The sequence below is a fragment of the Coregonus lavaretus genome (genome assembly GCF_964263955.1).
Source record: "Coregonus lavaretus genome assembly, chromosome: 9".
NCBI classification, from domain to species: Eukaryota; Metazoa; Chordata; class Actinopteri; order Salmoniformes; family Salmonidae; genus Coregonus; species Coregonus lavaretus.
The window spans coordinates 11,885,930-11,901,854 of record NC_139996.1 but is presented as its reverse complement, the minus strand read 5'-3'; the positions used below and the strand labels follow the sequence as shown (position 1 = coordinate 11,901,854).

The 15,925-nt window shown below is 44.9% G+C and overlaps 1 protein-coding gene across 1 annotated transcript; it reads left to right on the top strand.

Moving 5' to 3' along the window:
- Nucleotides 1-41: 41 nt before the first annotated feature.
- Nucleotides 42-15,925, top strand: LOC311134718 (transcription initiation factor TFIID subunit 4-like; the record flags this gene model as incomplete). The annotated part of the gene is made up of 15 exons (XM_084168489.1): nt 42-1,251; nt 1,485-1,651; nt 2,239-2,328; nt 2,620-2,838; nt 3,117-3,239; nt 3,479-3,568; nt 3,854-4,006; nt 4,282-4,357; nt 4,695-4,806; nt 6,036-6,205; nt 6,433-6,563; nt 7,046-7,171; nt 10,417-10,473; nt 11,520-11,642; nt 15,350-15,925. 15 exons carry the CDS (start codon nt 42-44, stop codon nt 15,509-15,511), a joined length of 3,009 nt encoding a protein of 1,002 aa, XP_084024615.1. The 3' UTR covers nt 15,512-15,925.

The following is a 15,925-nucleotide window of genomic DNA, read 5'->3' as shown; positions in this document are numbered from 1 at the left end:
ACATTCTAAATTACGATTTGCACAACGGTCTATCATCAAAGATGGCGGGAGCCTCCGACCCACTGGAGGACATGCTCTTCAATGAGGTAGACGAAAAAGCTGTAAGTGACTTAGTGGGCTCTTTGGAATCGCAACTTGTCAGCCAAAAGACTTCGCCCGCCACATATTCCAATATCAAGCGAGAAGCATCTACGGGGGCTGTCAGCCAGTTCTCAGGGAAACTGCGTGATCAAGTGGGGTCTCTGGAGCCGCCACAACAAGGACACCCAAAAGCGGTGTTAAACGCGGAACCCATCGCGAATCAGGCGATTTCCAATAAGATTATCACCACTTCTACCTCTTCCATCACTACTGGGGGTGTTCTACACGCTGGTACCAATCTACAAACATATGGAGCCGCATCTCAAACCATTTCCACCGCACCACCAGGATCAGTAACTTTGTCTGCTCAGCCGACTAGCTTCAACAGAGGGACTGTTTTGGGTCCTGCTGGCACATCGGTGGTGACTGCTCCCAACCCAAACATCACAACAACAACAACTATCAGGACTGCTTCACCTGGTTTACAGAGTTTTAACGGTAGCACTGTAGCTGTGAAGTTGGTCAACTCGCCAGCAGCTTCTGAAGTTGGGTCAGGCAGCAGCACTGTTATAAGTACTGTCAGTGCGGGCAACTCCAATATCATTGTGTCCATGACTTCACAGCCTCCTTCTCTGCCAAACTTTCCTGGACCTCAACAATCTGCAGTGGCTACTACTCCCACTATTGCATTGCAAAGACAGCCCAACCTCATGGCCATTGCCTCACAGAATGGAGTAATAGACCCCAAGGTTTCTGCAGTGGTCACACAGGGTGCAGGTTCCCTAGGGGCCACCACCACTCAGGTCATGAACCACAGTAACACTCTCATGCACACTAAAATGGTGGCACCCAACCAGCCAGTCTCTGCTGGCCAATCAATAATTCTTGGAGGGTCTCCCTCTCCTGTTGTTGTTAACTCACCAATAAGCCAGGCACAGAGTGTGGGGAGTCCCACTCTCACAGCTGGGGTGAAACCAACGGTTAATGGAGTTGGTCAACCCACAGTGACCATCGTGAGGCCGCCCGGTGCTCCTGTGATGGCCACCTCCGTACAGCAGCAGAGACCTGGGCTGTTGGCAAGTACCACGAGGACTGCTGCACCACAGCTGGCCATCAGACCACCACAGAAGACCACCATTCAGTTACCCCCTGGATTTACCATACCACCCGGTAAGGAACCCTACTGATGTTGTAGAGCCTTTAGAAACTAGGATATGACACCCTGGAATGTTTTGACCCATTAGTCATTCAATTAAGCATATTCATATAGTCTGTAGCCTATAGTCTAGTCTGTGCTATTCACTTTTGCTTAGGCCAAAAAACTCGCAAAAGAGCAACAAAAAAGTTGACCATTTAAAATGTCATATTGAGAAAGATGTGACCGGACTGTATTTGTCCCTCAGGTATGGTGCTGGTGCGTACGGACACGGGCCAGCTGGTGATGGTGCCTCAGCAGGTTCTAGCCCAGGCCCAGGCTAAGACCCAACAAGGCCAGGCTGCTGTCTCCAACATCTCCCCCCAGCCTGGAACCCCCACCGCTGGGGCCACCAGAGTCAGCACTCCCAGCCAGGTACTGTATGGAGGAATCAGGCTAGTTGTCTGGAGGGGGGCTGGAATGGATTATATCATATTAAACATGTTTGTCTGTCTTAATGGTGTCTGTCTGTCATGTAGTGTCCACATCCACAATCCTCTTGATTGGTCCAAGTAAAGTCTAACTGACTAAAAGTCATGCTGTTTGTTTGTGGGGTTGGCATAAGATCGATGCTGCTCAGGTCAGGAATATTCTGGGAGATGATGTTGTACATGATTGTAGAAGAGCTTGTCATCAGCATCCCAGTCTCGTGAGACCATAGATTCTTGTGCCTGTGGTTAGTAGTTGGGTCTTGGTGCAGCGTCTGCTGCGGCTGTAGAGTCCCATTCGTGAGAGGCGTTCTCTGCCATCTGTCGCAACTGAAGGTCTACCCGGATGTTGTAGGGGTGTCCTGCTGTTTCTTCCTCTTCACCCTATTCATTTCCCTCTAGTGTTGCACCAGTGTGGTTTCACTTTTAGGAAATCACAACAAGTTGACCATGTATCCCGGTACTAATGTCCGTAATGACTGCTTTTCTTCATCCAATGCCCCTCGGACCCCTTGCTCCCTCTGTTCTCTGCAGGCCCCTGGTACGCCCCAGGCTGTCCGTCTGGCATCCCCTTTCCAGGCAAGAATGGCGCAGTCCCCCTCTCCCTCTAGCCCTGCTATACAGGTGTGCACTTGTCTCCAATCAAGGCCCTCTGTCAGAAAACACACACCTAATTATAGTAGCTGCAAACTACATCCTCTTAGTAGATTGTAAATTAATTTGTATGAAAGACATTTTACATATTCCAGCCCTGTTTTTATTTGGTTGTTATTTTAGTTCTTTCATTTATGTCATGTTGTAATAATGGTTGTTTAGTCTCAACGGAGCTGTGTGTGTTGTGTTATAACGGTTGTTTTGTTTCCACTACTCTATAAAAGTTGTAGTCATATTTCTGCCTGTTGTCATTCTCTCCAGAAGGCCATAACCATGGCTCCTGCGGGTGCGTCTGTTACCATGGCTCCTGCGGGTGCGTCTGTGTCAGTGAAGATGACCACCCCTCAGAAGGCCCAGTCGGTGATCACAGGGGGTCAGGCCCTGGCCAAGCCTGGTGCTGTACGGCCTACTATCACCCTGAACACTCCAGCAGCCAGTGCCTCCGCATCCCCTACCACAGGAACTGCACCAGTCTCCCAGGTTCGTCAGTTGTGTTACTTGTTTTTGTCAACAGTGGTACTTTGTTACTGACACTTTGCTAGACCTGGACAGTGCGGGGTTTACCAACTTTTTTGTAGCCTAATGTCCCCCTTGGGGAAAGTGTTGTTTACTGTAAAGTGTGTTGTGATTTTTAAATCCTCTTAAAAATAAAGTTTGATTTAATATAGTTTTATAATACCAGAGGTGGTGGTGACATGAGAAGCACATTTGAATGGAAAGTCTAATCATACTGAATGACCCATTCTCCTCTCTTACAGGAAATGCAAGAGAATGTGAAGAAGTGCAAGAACTTCCTGTCCACCCTGATCAAGCTGGCGTCCCACAACTCCCCCTCCCCTGACACATCCAAGAACGTCAAGACCCTGGTGCAGGATCTACTGGTGAGTCAAGACTCCTATAGAGGACTACTATAGTTGGAAATTCTCATGAGTAGATTACCTAGTCCTTGTATCATTAACACATGCCTTATGAATTACCTATTCATGTTTATAAATTAAAGTTATTATAAAGTGTTTAGTTATGTCGTTTTATTGTCAGCAGAAGTATAGGGAATGAAAAGGTCCATGACATTTCATTTTAAAGTGCTTTTCACACTTATCGTGCCCCTCTCTTTGATTAGGATGCTAAAATCGAGCCTGAGGAGTTCACCACGAGTCTGCAGGCTGAGCTGAAATCCTCTCCACAGCCGTACCTCATCCCCTTCCTCAAGGTTTGTTTTTTGTTTGTAACCCTTAACCCTCTGCCCCTATCATTCCTGCCCTTTTTTTTAGCTTATTGCTATGCAATTGAAATGCAATTACTAAAGTACTATGGATCAAGTTATTACAATGATGTTACTAGTGTAATTAGTGTTAATGCACAGGTATAAGAGCAACTTAATGTAAAGTGTTACACTAACTTTCATAGCAGACCTGTTGTGTAATTATACAAAATATAGACAGTAATTTGTTGACGACATTATCAATGTAACCCAGATGTGTTTCCCTCTGTACAGAAAAGCCTCCCTGCCCTGCGGCTGTCTCTTCTCAACAACCAGCAGTCTCTTCTGGCCTCCACCTCCGCTTCTGCCCTGGCCATCCCCTCCACCACCACCATCAGGGCCCGGCTCCCCGCCACGGGCATCGTCAGGACACCTACTACTGCCCTGGTACGACCCTCCGGGACTTAGACACTGGAGAGAAGCGCTGCAGTTTCTAATGGTTCTTTCTATGATAGGCCTAGTAGAATTGATTTGAGGCCGTTCTAGGTTATGTCTCTCTATAATAGGCATAGAAGAACAGACATACACACACACACTTGAGGCCATTCTATGTTATTTTATATTAGTTGTGTTTTGTCTGTTATGTGCCACTTCGCTCAACTACTGTGAGTTCCATTTTCTGTCTTCATGTTCATGTTCTCTCTCCCCATTCTCTCTTCCAGGGTGTGAGAAGAGCAGGAGTCCAGGGAGTCCAGACCCGCATGCCCATGGTCATCAGTCAGACCATACGACCACAAGGTACTAGTACTGCATAGCATCCTCTCTCTCCCCCTATGCAGACAATGGACAAGCTCGATATGACGTCCCAGTGCTCTCCATCTGTGCTTTTACTATTGTTGAAGGGCAGAGTTTTTCCCCAGCGGACACTAGTTTTTCCTACCTGATTCAACCACTCAAGGCCTGGATTGTTATTAGGTGTCTCAGGCGTGATAATGTTGGGCTCTAACAAAATGTACCAGCAGGGGATGCCCCAGGACCGGAGTTGGAAACCCCTGGTTAAGAGCACTGCACAAAGGCCTATTTACTCACCATGCTATTGAACAGCTTGTAATGATATGTCTTGTTAATTTGTCAGGCGTAGTTACAAGAGGACCCGCTATTATCCCAGGCAGAAGTCCTGTGGGCATTGGTGCCCAGGCCTCTGCCAATCAGAAGAAGCTGAATGAGCCTGGAGGTGGGACGTTCAGGTACGTTATAAGGTGGCAGGTAGCCTAGCGATTAAGAGCCAGTAACCGAAAGGTCCCTGGTTCGAATCCCCGAGCCGACTAGGTGAAAAATCTGTCTGTGCCCTTGAGCAAGGCACTTAACCCTAATTGCTCCTGTAAATTGCTCTGAATAAGAACGCCTGCTAAATGACTAAAATGTAAATGTAATATCCTGGTTGTCAGAGGAAAACTATTGTCTCATTGTGGGTATCTGACCCAATGTAAACCTATGTAAGGCTCTTGGCATTGTTAGGCTTACGGCGTTTTCACACATAGTTTTGAGCTATAGTAAAATTATTTGTTACATTGTATTTTTTTCATTTGGTCAGGTTGGTTTTACATTGCCAAATGTCAAACAAACAAAAATTCCTAAACAAAAATCAATTTATGATTATCATGAAGCATCACTTGTGTGTCCCAATCTTCATATTTCTTTCACTTTGGACTTCCAACAACATGCGGGAGGAAACGGCGCAATAGCCGCTCTAACTGCGACGGGAATAGGCTATATTCAGTAGCCTATATCCCCAGTATAGACCCTGTCTCCCCTAATCTTGGATGCGCTCATAAATGCGCTGCTACTCACAGAATGTTTCAGAGATATCAAGTTATGATGCTGCGTGTATTTCATCAAATGCTTGCAGTCAAACAACCAATAATACTGCTCGACTCTTGATTATTTTCCTGTGTTTGGTCCAGAATGTTCACACCTGCAGCGTACTGCACAACAGTGCGAATTGAATCGGACTGAGACCATCCTTTTTTTGCGAACCACCATGCGTTGTTTAATGCGCTTTCTAGTGTGGATAGTGTTCACACCACTCCAAACAAAACAAATTAATAGGGAAAATGCACCAGAGTTAGAAAAAGACTCTCCAAACCAGTTCGGTGTGAAAGCACCCTAAGATACTTTGATACTTTACCATTATGATGCATGTAAACAGATCAACCACAGGATGGCAGTATTTCACACATTTTGAGAAAACGTTAGAGTTCAGAAACATACTAAAGCTAAATAATCTCCCGTCCCTTCATATCCTCTGAGAAATTGACTTGAAATCGACATGGTGTAATTGACTAGGCAACCGCCAAACCATATTATACCATGTTATTTAGCTTTCTTTAATGAACCAGAAAATCAAGAGATTATCTGGCCAACACTATGATCTTCTGGGGCACCCCCCTGATCTGTGTGTACTGTATGTCTTTAGAGATGATGATGACATCAACGACGTGGCGTCCATGGCGGGGGTGAACCTGAACGAGGAAAACGCCCGCATCATGGCCACCAACTCTGAGCTGGTGGGCACCAAGATCCGCTCCTGTAAGGACGAGGCCTTCCTCCCGCCAGGCCTGCTGCACAGACGCATCATGGAGACTGGTAGGTCATACCAGATGAGAGGCACTTGTTCACTTACCTTCATGGATTTGAAAGGAAATTACTGGTGTAAGACACAAGCTGCTGAAAGTAGTGGAGCTCGGCCCTGATGTCTTGTCGATCGTCAGTAAATGACTGACCACACCTTGCCGTTCCACCCCAGATAATGGCACTGATTGGCTGTCCCAATATAGTGTGCCTTTAACCCCAGCTGATGTTTTTTCTCTCAGCCAAGAGGTTTGGGGTGACCGAGGTCCCAGCTGAGACAGTGAACTACATCTCCCATGCTACCCAGGCCAGGCTGAGATCCATGCTGGAGAAAGTGTCCACTATCGCCCAGCACCGCACCGACGGGGGCAAGGTAGGAGCAGGGAGAGTAGGGGTTGTCATGAACAGAAGTACATTAACAGTACATGAACAGTACATGAAAAACACACAAATAACGTATGAACAACAACATGAACAGTACACAAACTACATAAACACCATCCTTCCTGTCCCTTCCTTCTCTCTTTCACTCTCCCTCTCTCTTTCACTCTCCCTCTCTCTTTCACCCTCACTTTCCCTCTCTCTTTCACTCTCCCCCTCTCTTTCACTCTCCCCCTCTTTCACTCTCCCCCTCTCTTTCACTCTCCCTCTCTCTTTCACTCTCCCTCTCTTTCACTCTCCCTCTCTCCTGTCCCTTCCTTCTCTCTTTCACCCGCCCTCTCTCCTGTCCCTTCTTTCTCTCTTTCACTCTCCCTCTCTCTTTCACTCTCCTTCTCTCTTTCACTCTCCCTCTCTCTTTCACTCTCCTTCGCTCTTTCACTCTCCCTCTCTCCTGTCCTTTCCTTCTCTCTTCAGGATGAGGAATGGTATGAGCCGTCGACAGACGTTAGGGCCCAGCTCCGCTTTTTTGAGCAGCTGGACAGAATGGAGAAACAGAGGAAGGACGAACAGGAGAGAGAGGTCCTACTCAAGGCTGCCAAGGTACCTACATAACAGAGTACAGTTCAGTAGAGACACAGACCACCACCTGACTACATACACACCGGATCTAGGTCATTATGTTATTACCACTTTACTGCATTACCCCCAAACACAAGTTGAACTGGAGAAGTGCCCGTTAATAGCTGCGCTATTTTGAGTTGATCAACAAAAGTGTGTGTGTGTGTGTGTGTGTGTACAGTTGAGTGTGTGTGTGCGTGCGTGTGTGTGTCCACCCCATGGGAAGGATGTGACACCTGAAAACAGAGGTAATTAGTGGCGTTTGAACAGAGCCCACATCTCCCTCTACAGACATCATAAGACCTCCACTGGGACGTACACACACACCACACACACACTCACACTCAAAGCTGAAGATTACTTGCACAGAATGTTTGTTAGCTAATTAGACTCTTAGGAAAAAAAGTGCTATCTCTTTGGCTGTCCCCATAGGAGAACCCTTTGAAGAACAATTTTTGGTTGCAGGTAGAACCCTTTTGGGTTCCAGGTAGAACCCTTTCTACAGAGGGTTCTACATGGAACCCAAAAGAGTTCTAACTGGAACCAAAAAGGATTCTGGTATGGGGACAGCCGAATAACCCTTTTTTCTGAGAGTGTAGCAAACCAGTTTTAGTGGAATGATTCCAATAATTGTTAAATTTAACTGCCAATATGTCAACATTCCATACAACATCCACAGCCATACACTGGCTGAAATCAGTTGATGATAGGACTTAGACAAGTTGTAAATGCAACAAGTACTGATATTGAATCATATAATAACACTCACAGCTTCCCAAGAAAACAAAAAAATGTAGACATTGATGGTCTGTTTACATATTTTAGAGGCTATTTATACAGAAGGTTGGTATAAAACCTGTATGAACTGTATATTATGATAATGTTTTAAATAATTATATTACGCTTTCTGATATATCACATGCCTTACTTTTATTTGCCTTCATAAGTAAAAGCAGGAAGTGCATCACCTACGCCTCTGCTGCCATTCATTCCAATTAGGCTGGTTTGGATTTCTCCCTGACCACAATGACTGACATTATTATTCTGGAACTTTGAGGGTTTATGACATAGCCCCTTTAGTAATTTAATAGGATCTCTATGGTTATATTATAGTTACTATTATGAATTGTTGTTCATTCAGGCTGGATGTATCTTGTGGTTAAAGGGATAGTTCACCCAAATTATTCACCCAATGTTACATATTGGTTTCCTTACACTGTAATCAGTCTATGCACAAGGTATGACCGCAATCCATGCTTTGGTTTAGTTTCCACAGGGAAACTAAACTTGATTTAGTTTCCCTGGCACTGTTTCCACATGCTAACATTTTAGCATTTGTGGCACAAATTCCATTCAAGTCATCGGACCGATATTATTAGCATTTTTCAAGCATCATGTCCAAATAATCTGAAAGTATCTAAAATCAATTGTGAACCTCAATAAAGTTATAGATGATTTGAACATGACGCGCGAAAAATTCTAATATCGGCCCATGACTTGAATGGGATTTGTGCCACAAATGCTAAAACGTTAGCATGTGGAAACGGTGCCCTGGAAACTAAACCAAAGCATGGATTTATGTCATACCTTGTCCATAGACTGCTTACAGTGTATGGAAACCAATGTGTCATTTTGTAATTTGGATGAACTATCCCTTTTAAATACAGTGCATTCGGAAAGTATTCAGACCCCTTCACTTTTTCCGCATTTTGTTACGTTACAGCCCTACACTAAAATTGATTAAATAAAAAGAAATCCTTTAAAATCTACACACAATACCCCATAATGACAAAGCGAAAACAGGTTTTTAGAAATGTTTGCCAATGTATTAAACATAAAACCAGATACCTTATTTACATAAGTATACAGACCCTTTGCTATGAGACTCGAAATTGAGCTCAGGTGCATCCTGTTTCCATTGATCATCCTTGAGATGTTTCTACAACTTGATTGGAGTCCACCTGTGGTAAATTCAATTGATTGGATATGATTTGAAAAGGCACACACCTGTCTATATAAGGCCCCACAGTTGACAGTGCATGTCAGAGCAAAACCAAAGCCATGAGGTCGAAGGAATTGTCCGTAGAGCTCTGAGACAGGATCGTGTCGAGGCACAGATCTGGGGAAGGGTACCAAAACATTTCTGCAGTATTGAAGGTCCCCAAGAACACAGTGGCCTCCATCATTCTTTAAATGGAAGAAGTTTGGAACCACCAAGACTCTTCCTAGAGCTCCACCCAGCCAAACTGAGCAATCTGGGGAGAAGCGCCTTGGTCAGTAAAAGGCACATGACAGCTAGCTTGGAGTTTGCCTAAAGGACTCTCAGACCATGAGAAACAAGATTCTCTGGTCTGATGAAACCAAGATTGAACTCTTTGGCCTGAATGCCAAGCGTCATCTCTGGAGGAAACCTGGCACCATCCCTATGGTGAAGAATGGTGGTGGCAGCATCATGCTGTGGGAATGTTTTTCAGCGGCTGGGACTGGGAGACTAGTCAGGATCGAGGGAAAGATGAACAGAGTACAGAGAGATCCTTGATGAAAACCTGCTCCAGAACGCTCAGGACCTCCGACTGGGATGAAGGTTCACCTTCCAACAGGACAATGACCCTAAGCACACAGCCAAGACAACGCAGGAGTGGTTTTGGGACAAGTCTCAATGTCCTTGAGTGGCCCAGCCAGAGCCCGGACTTGAACCCGCTCGAACATCTCTGGAGAGACCTGAAAATAGCTGTGCAGCGACGCTCCCCATCCAACCTGACAGAGCTTGAGAGGATCTGCAGAGAAGAATGGGAGAAACTCCCCAAATACAGGTGTGCCAAGCTTGTAGCGTCATACCCAAGAAGACTCGAGGCTGTCATCTCTGCCAAAGGTGCTTCAACAAAGTACTGAGTAAAGGGTCTGAATACTTAAGTAAATGTGATATTTCCGTTTTTAATCTTTAAGCTTGCTAAAATTTCAAAATAATAATGTTTTTCTTTGTCATTATGGGGTATTGTGTGCAGATTTATGAGGATTTAAAACAAATCCATTTTAGAATAAGGCTGTAACATAACAAAATGTGGAAAAAGTCAAGGGGTCTGAATACTTTCCAAATGCGCTGTAAATGTTTAATAAGCACTGGTTTCTGACTCTTATGTCAATAACATGTCTTAAGCAATCGTAACAGGGTATGCACCTTTTCTGTCTCTCCTTCCCTCTGACCTGTCTCTCTCTCTACTCTATAGAGTCGCGCCAGACAGGAGGACCCAGAACAAGCTCGGTTGAAGGCGAAAGCTAAGGAGGTAATTGCTTCATTTTTTTGTGTTTCCCTCCACATGCCAACACATATTATCAATATTCATGTACAATATAAAAAAACGATGTAGTCCATTGTCAGCTACAGACTGGTATGCAAGAACTTCCCACCAAAATACACAAATTCTCCATATAGTCTATATAGACCTCTTACCTCCCCAACCATGCCACTATTTGAAGCTAGCTCTCCCCATATTATAGCTCTGCCTTGGGCTACACTGTCTGTCTTGACAGTGCCTCGCCACTACAACCCAGAGCGGGCCCCAAGACACTGAGGTCAGAGAGCATTCTCCATAAAGATCAGGACAGGGGAGCTCAAGTCAGGACATGTTGAATGGTCCTGAAAGTTATAGTGCTGTGGTCAACAACCCTGGTCCTGGAGAGCTACAGGGCATGCAGGGTTTTGTTCAGCCCACCAGCTGATCAGTATTTTGATTAGCTCAATCACGTGTTCGTGCTGGGCTGGAACAAAGACGTACAAGCCCAGTCGCTCCCCAGGAGGAGGGTTGGCCACCCCTGGTTTAACGCCTAGTGGGCCAAAAACCAAAACACCTCTGGTTTGTATTATCTCTTTCTAATTGGGGACTAATTCAGACCTTGGACATCAGGTGAATGGACTCCCTGTCCAATCAATCAGTGACATCAATAAATCATTACTACTACCAGGTAGAAAGAAAACCATCAGTCCTTTGGCCCTCCAGGCCTCTGGCCTGTGTGATGGACTAGTTTCAGGATGTGCAGAGAGGCATAACCTGGTTCTGCCTCTACCATTTCATCACTCAGACAGACAGACAGGGACCTGACCTGAGGCAACGTTGGCTAGGCCTACAGAGCCCCACTCTGCCTTGTGACCTCATAATGCCTGAAGATACAATGCCCCTTTCACACACTCACGCTAGCCTGATTCAGGCCGTTGGCTTCTTGGCACTGTAACTTTCTCTATTCCAGCTTTTATGCTACCAATGATAGATCCTGTTCAGGGTGTAAATCAGACAGGAGAGTATAAATGTCTGTGTCTCTCTCTGTCTTTCAGATGCAGCAGGCAGAGCAGGCCCAGATCCGTCAGCGTGAAGCCAACCTCACTGCCCTGGCTGCCATCGGGCCCCGCAAGAAACGCAAGATGGACTCGCCAGGGAGCTCCACATCGGGCACAGAGGTAAGGGTGCTAAAATGTTGCATTATGAATATCCTAGTCATGTGTTTATATTCTAAGTTGACAGATATCCTCATTCCCCAATTACTTTCACCATCTGACTTTCCATCACATTTGAAGAAAACATTATTATTTTTTAAGTGGGGATAACTTCGCTCACTCTACTCCTCTGTCATCAGTACACACAAACACATACACCCCACCCCTTTCTATCCAGCAGCGTGAATGTGACCAGAGTTGAGTGAAGGGGGTCAGCGTGTGCCTCTAGGCTTGTTGTGGGTGTCTGCACTGCTCTACCCACTCCAAGCCCCCCTCCTCTCACCCCCTGAGGGGAGCCATAGATTTCAGCTCTGCAGAAATAAGCCTGAGGGGGGAACACAGCCCGGGGCGGCTGCAGTATGGGCGCCTCAGTCACGCCACCTTCCACCCCCACCCACTTCCAGCCCAGAGGTCTCCCTCCAGCGATCCCAGACAAAGGGGGCTCTGTGCGGGGTGAGAGCCTGGTATTAGGAGAGGGAGGGAATGCAAGTGAGGGAACATTGTAGGGAAGGGGCGGGTGTAATCATGAACTTTGACAGATGCCTCAGCGTGAAAGGGATGGTGAATTGCTAAGCTATATGAACGGCTAGCAAGCTAGTCAGTCAATCAGTTGATAGGTTAGCCAGTTGGGGAGCTAGTCAGGAAGTTGGCTAGTCTTTCAAATCAGCGAGCTGAATTTGTTGCTAGCTTGTTTGTAAGATGGGTATGTTGGACTACAGTCATACAGTTAGTTGTTAGCTAGATAGCTGGATAGTTAGCAAGTCAACAAGGTAGTCCCTTATGGGCTGTTTATTTTCTACCGTAGCTAATAAGTTAGAAAAGCAGAAAGGTTGCCTGACTCCTTTGTTAGCCGTTCCTCATACATACCCAAACGGCCTGAGGGGCTCATGGCAGGCTGATGTGTCTATATCTCAAGCCTGATCACGCCTGCAGATGGGAGCTAAGGGGCCTGCTGGGGCTGCATGGGGATCCAACCTCAGGGCAGAGTAGTTACAAAGAAAGCTGCTCAGAGACGAGAAGACTACAAGATGAACAATTATTTGTAATGTGTTCCAAAAAAACCTGATGAAAGCTAAGGGCCGAAACACATTGGGTTTTATCAATAGTTTATCAACTTCCACTGCCCTCCAAGACTTGCTGAATTTCCTATTCACTTCAATGTGCTCCAGCTTCCCATGTGAAAGGGAGTTCCCTGAGCAGACCGATCACCGTTATATCACAAGAGGATCTTTGACCGATTTTAGTCAGAAGAGCAGTGATCTCGTGCTATCCATCATGCTTGATTGGAGTGGGTGATTGTAGCGTCTCGTTGGAGACTCCACTGGGTGTGTAACGTTGGGGGCGTTCATTGTGCCAGTATGGAGTACACACCCTTGGGCATAGGGTGTGTGCGTGTTTGTGTGCAGGAGGTTACCACGCCTGCAGGCGGTTAAGCTGTATAATGCTCTGATTGTGTTCCTGTATGGACCTGGAGCCTCATTCCTATCCTCTAGTGTCAGCTCTCTCCTCAGGCTCTCAGAACAGAGAAGTAGAATATACACTCAATTTATATAATAGGAACCACTATTGGCTCACAAAACAACCATTACATACAGTGCCTTCAGAAAGTATTCATACCCCTTGACTTATTCCAAATTTTGTTGTGTTACAGCCTGAATTCTAAATGGATGAAATATATTTTACACACAATACCTCATAATGACAAAGTAAAAATATGTTTTTAGAAATATTTGCAAATGTATTGAAAATGTAATACAGAAATATTGAATTTACAAAAGTATTCACACCCGAGTCAATACTTTGTAGAAGCACCTTTGGCCGATTACAGCTGAGAGTCTTTGGGTAAGTCTCTTAAGAGCTTTGCACACCTGGATTATACAGTATTTGCCCATCATTCTTTAAAAAATATATTCTGTCAAGTTGATTGTTGATCATTGCTAGACAGCCATTCTCAAGTCTTGCAATAGATCTTCAAGCAGATTTAAGTCAAAACTATAACTAGGCCACTCAGAAAGATTTAATGTTGTCTTGGTAAGCAACTCCAGTGTAGATTGGGCCTTGTGTTGTAGGTTATTATTCTCCCAGTGTCTGTTGGAAAGCAGACGGAGCCAGGTTTTCCTTTAGGATTTTGCCTGTGTTTATCGCTGTATTCCATTTATTTTTATCCTAAAAAACTCCCTAGTGACTAGTCCTTGCCGATGACAAGCATACCCATAACATGATGCAGCCACCACTATGCTTGAAAATATGAAGAGTGGTACTCTGTGATGTGTAGTGTTGGATTTGCCCCAAACATAACGCTTTGTGTTCAGGACAAAGTTTTTGCAGTATTACTTTAGTGCCTTGTTGCGAACAGGATGCATGTTTTGGAATATTTGTATTCTATAAAGAAGTCCTTCTTTTCACTCTGTCATTTAGGTTAGTATTGTGGAGTAACTACAATGTTGTTGATCCATCCTCAGTTTTCTCCTATCACAACCATTAAACTCTGTAACTGTTTTAAAGTCACCATTGCCCTCATGGTGAAATCACTGAGCAGTTTCCTTCCTCTCTGGCAACTGAGTTAGAAAGGATGTCTGTATCTTTTTTGTGACTGGGTGTATTGATACACCATCCAAAGCCTAATTAATAACCACCATGCTCAAAGGGATATTCAGCGTCTGCTTTTTTATGTCTGCCAATCGGTGCCTTTCTTTGTGAGGCATTTAAAAACCTCCCTGGTCTTTTTGGTTGAATCAGGGCTTGAAATTCACTACCTCACGACCTTACAGGTAACTGTATGTGTGGGGTACAGAGATGGGTTTAGTCATTCAAAAATCATATCACTATTATTGAACACTGAATGAGTCCATGCAACTTATTATGTGATTTGTTAAGTCCGCTTTTACTTATTTAGGCTTGCCATAAGAAAGGGGTTGAATACTTATTGACTCAAGACATTTCAACTTTACATTTGTTATTAATTTCTAAAATATTCTACAAACTAAATTCCACTTTGACATTATGGGTTATTGTGTGTAGGTCAGTGACACAAAATCTCATTTTAATCCATTTAAAATTCAGGCTGTAACAACAAAATGTGGAAAAAGTAAAGGGGTGTGAATACATTCTGAAGGCACTGTAAAACTGACATTTTGAAGTTTTTTCCCCCCTAGTGATTCTAAATAGTCCTAACCACTTATTTCACCATACACCACCACAGGGTTATTGGGTTAGGCACTGAGTTCACTAAGACGTACAATTTCCTCACCCAATCAAACAAGCCTCACGACATTTCAGGAGTATGCAAAACAATGCATCAATTCAAGCCACACCGTTTGATATCACATTGGTAATGGCTGTTTTCAAGTATTTTTTTAGGTGGTGTAGAATCTTGAAAGCTTTTTCAGCGTGTTGGAGCCGTAGGGTAAGGGTGTGACCGTTTCCCTCAGGCTGTGCACACACCTTGTATGAAACTGTGGTGATGCACGCACAAGCCTGGGCTGTGAGAGCTGAATTGACATTTCTCTAGTTAGTAAGACTGCATCGCTTGTTCCCTGCCTGCATTACTATTGCTTGAACCTACTTGTTTTAATACACATTGCCAACACAGATATTTTAAGTCACTTAAAACAACCCTAAATCACTTACTAGTAGATGTAACTTTTGTAATGTCGTCCCTTTGTCCTCAGGTTGCTTCGGGTTCAGGGGACGGCTCTTCCACAGCCGTCTCCTCCCGCCAACAGCTCCGTCAGCGGATCACGCGAGTCAACCTCAGGGACTTTATCTTCTGCCTGGAGCAGGAGAGGGCCACATCCAGGTCCTTACTGCTCTATAAGGCTCTCCTGAAGTAGTGAAGTCCCCCAGGGTTCAGTACTCAGTTAATTACACATTCTTACTGTTCTACACAGCTCTCCTGAAGTAATGGGGGTCCCACAAGGTTCAGTACTCAGCCCATTACAAATCCTTACTGTTCTTCACAGCTCTCCTAAAGTATGGCGTCCTACGGGGTTTAGTATTCAGCCGGCCCGTTACAAATCCATAAGGGTTCTTTACTCGACCCGATATAAATCCCTACTGTTCTACACAGCTCTCCTGAAGTAGGGCGTCCAACAGGGCTCTGTACTAGGCCCATAACACATTTGTGATAAGTAAAGTTTCCCCTTAGCCCCCATCTCTACACACGCCCTCATTCCCATACCACACTATCATATAGCCCCCCCATCTCTACACACACACACTCATTCCCATACCACACTATCATATAG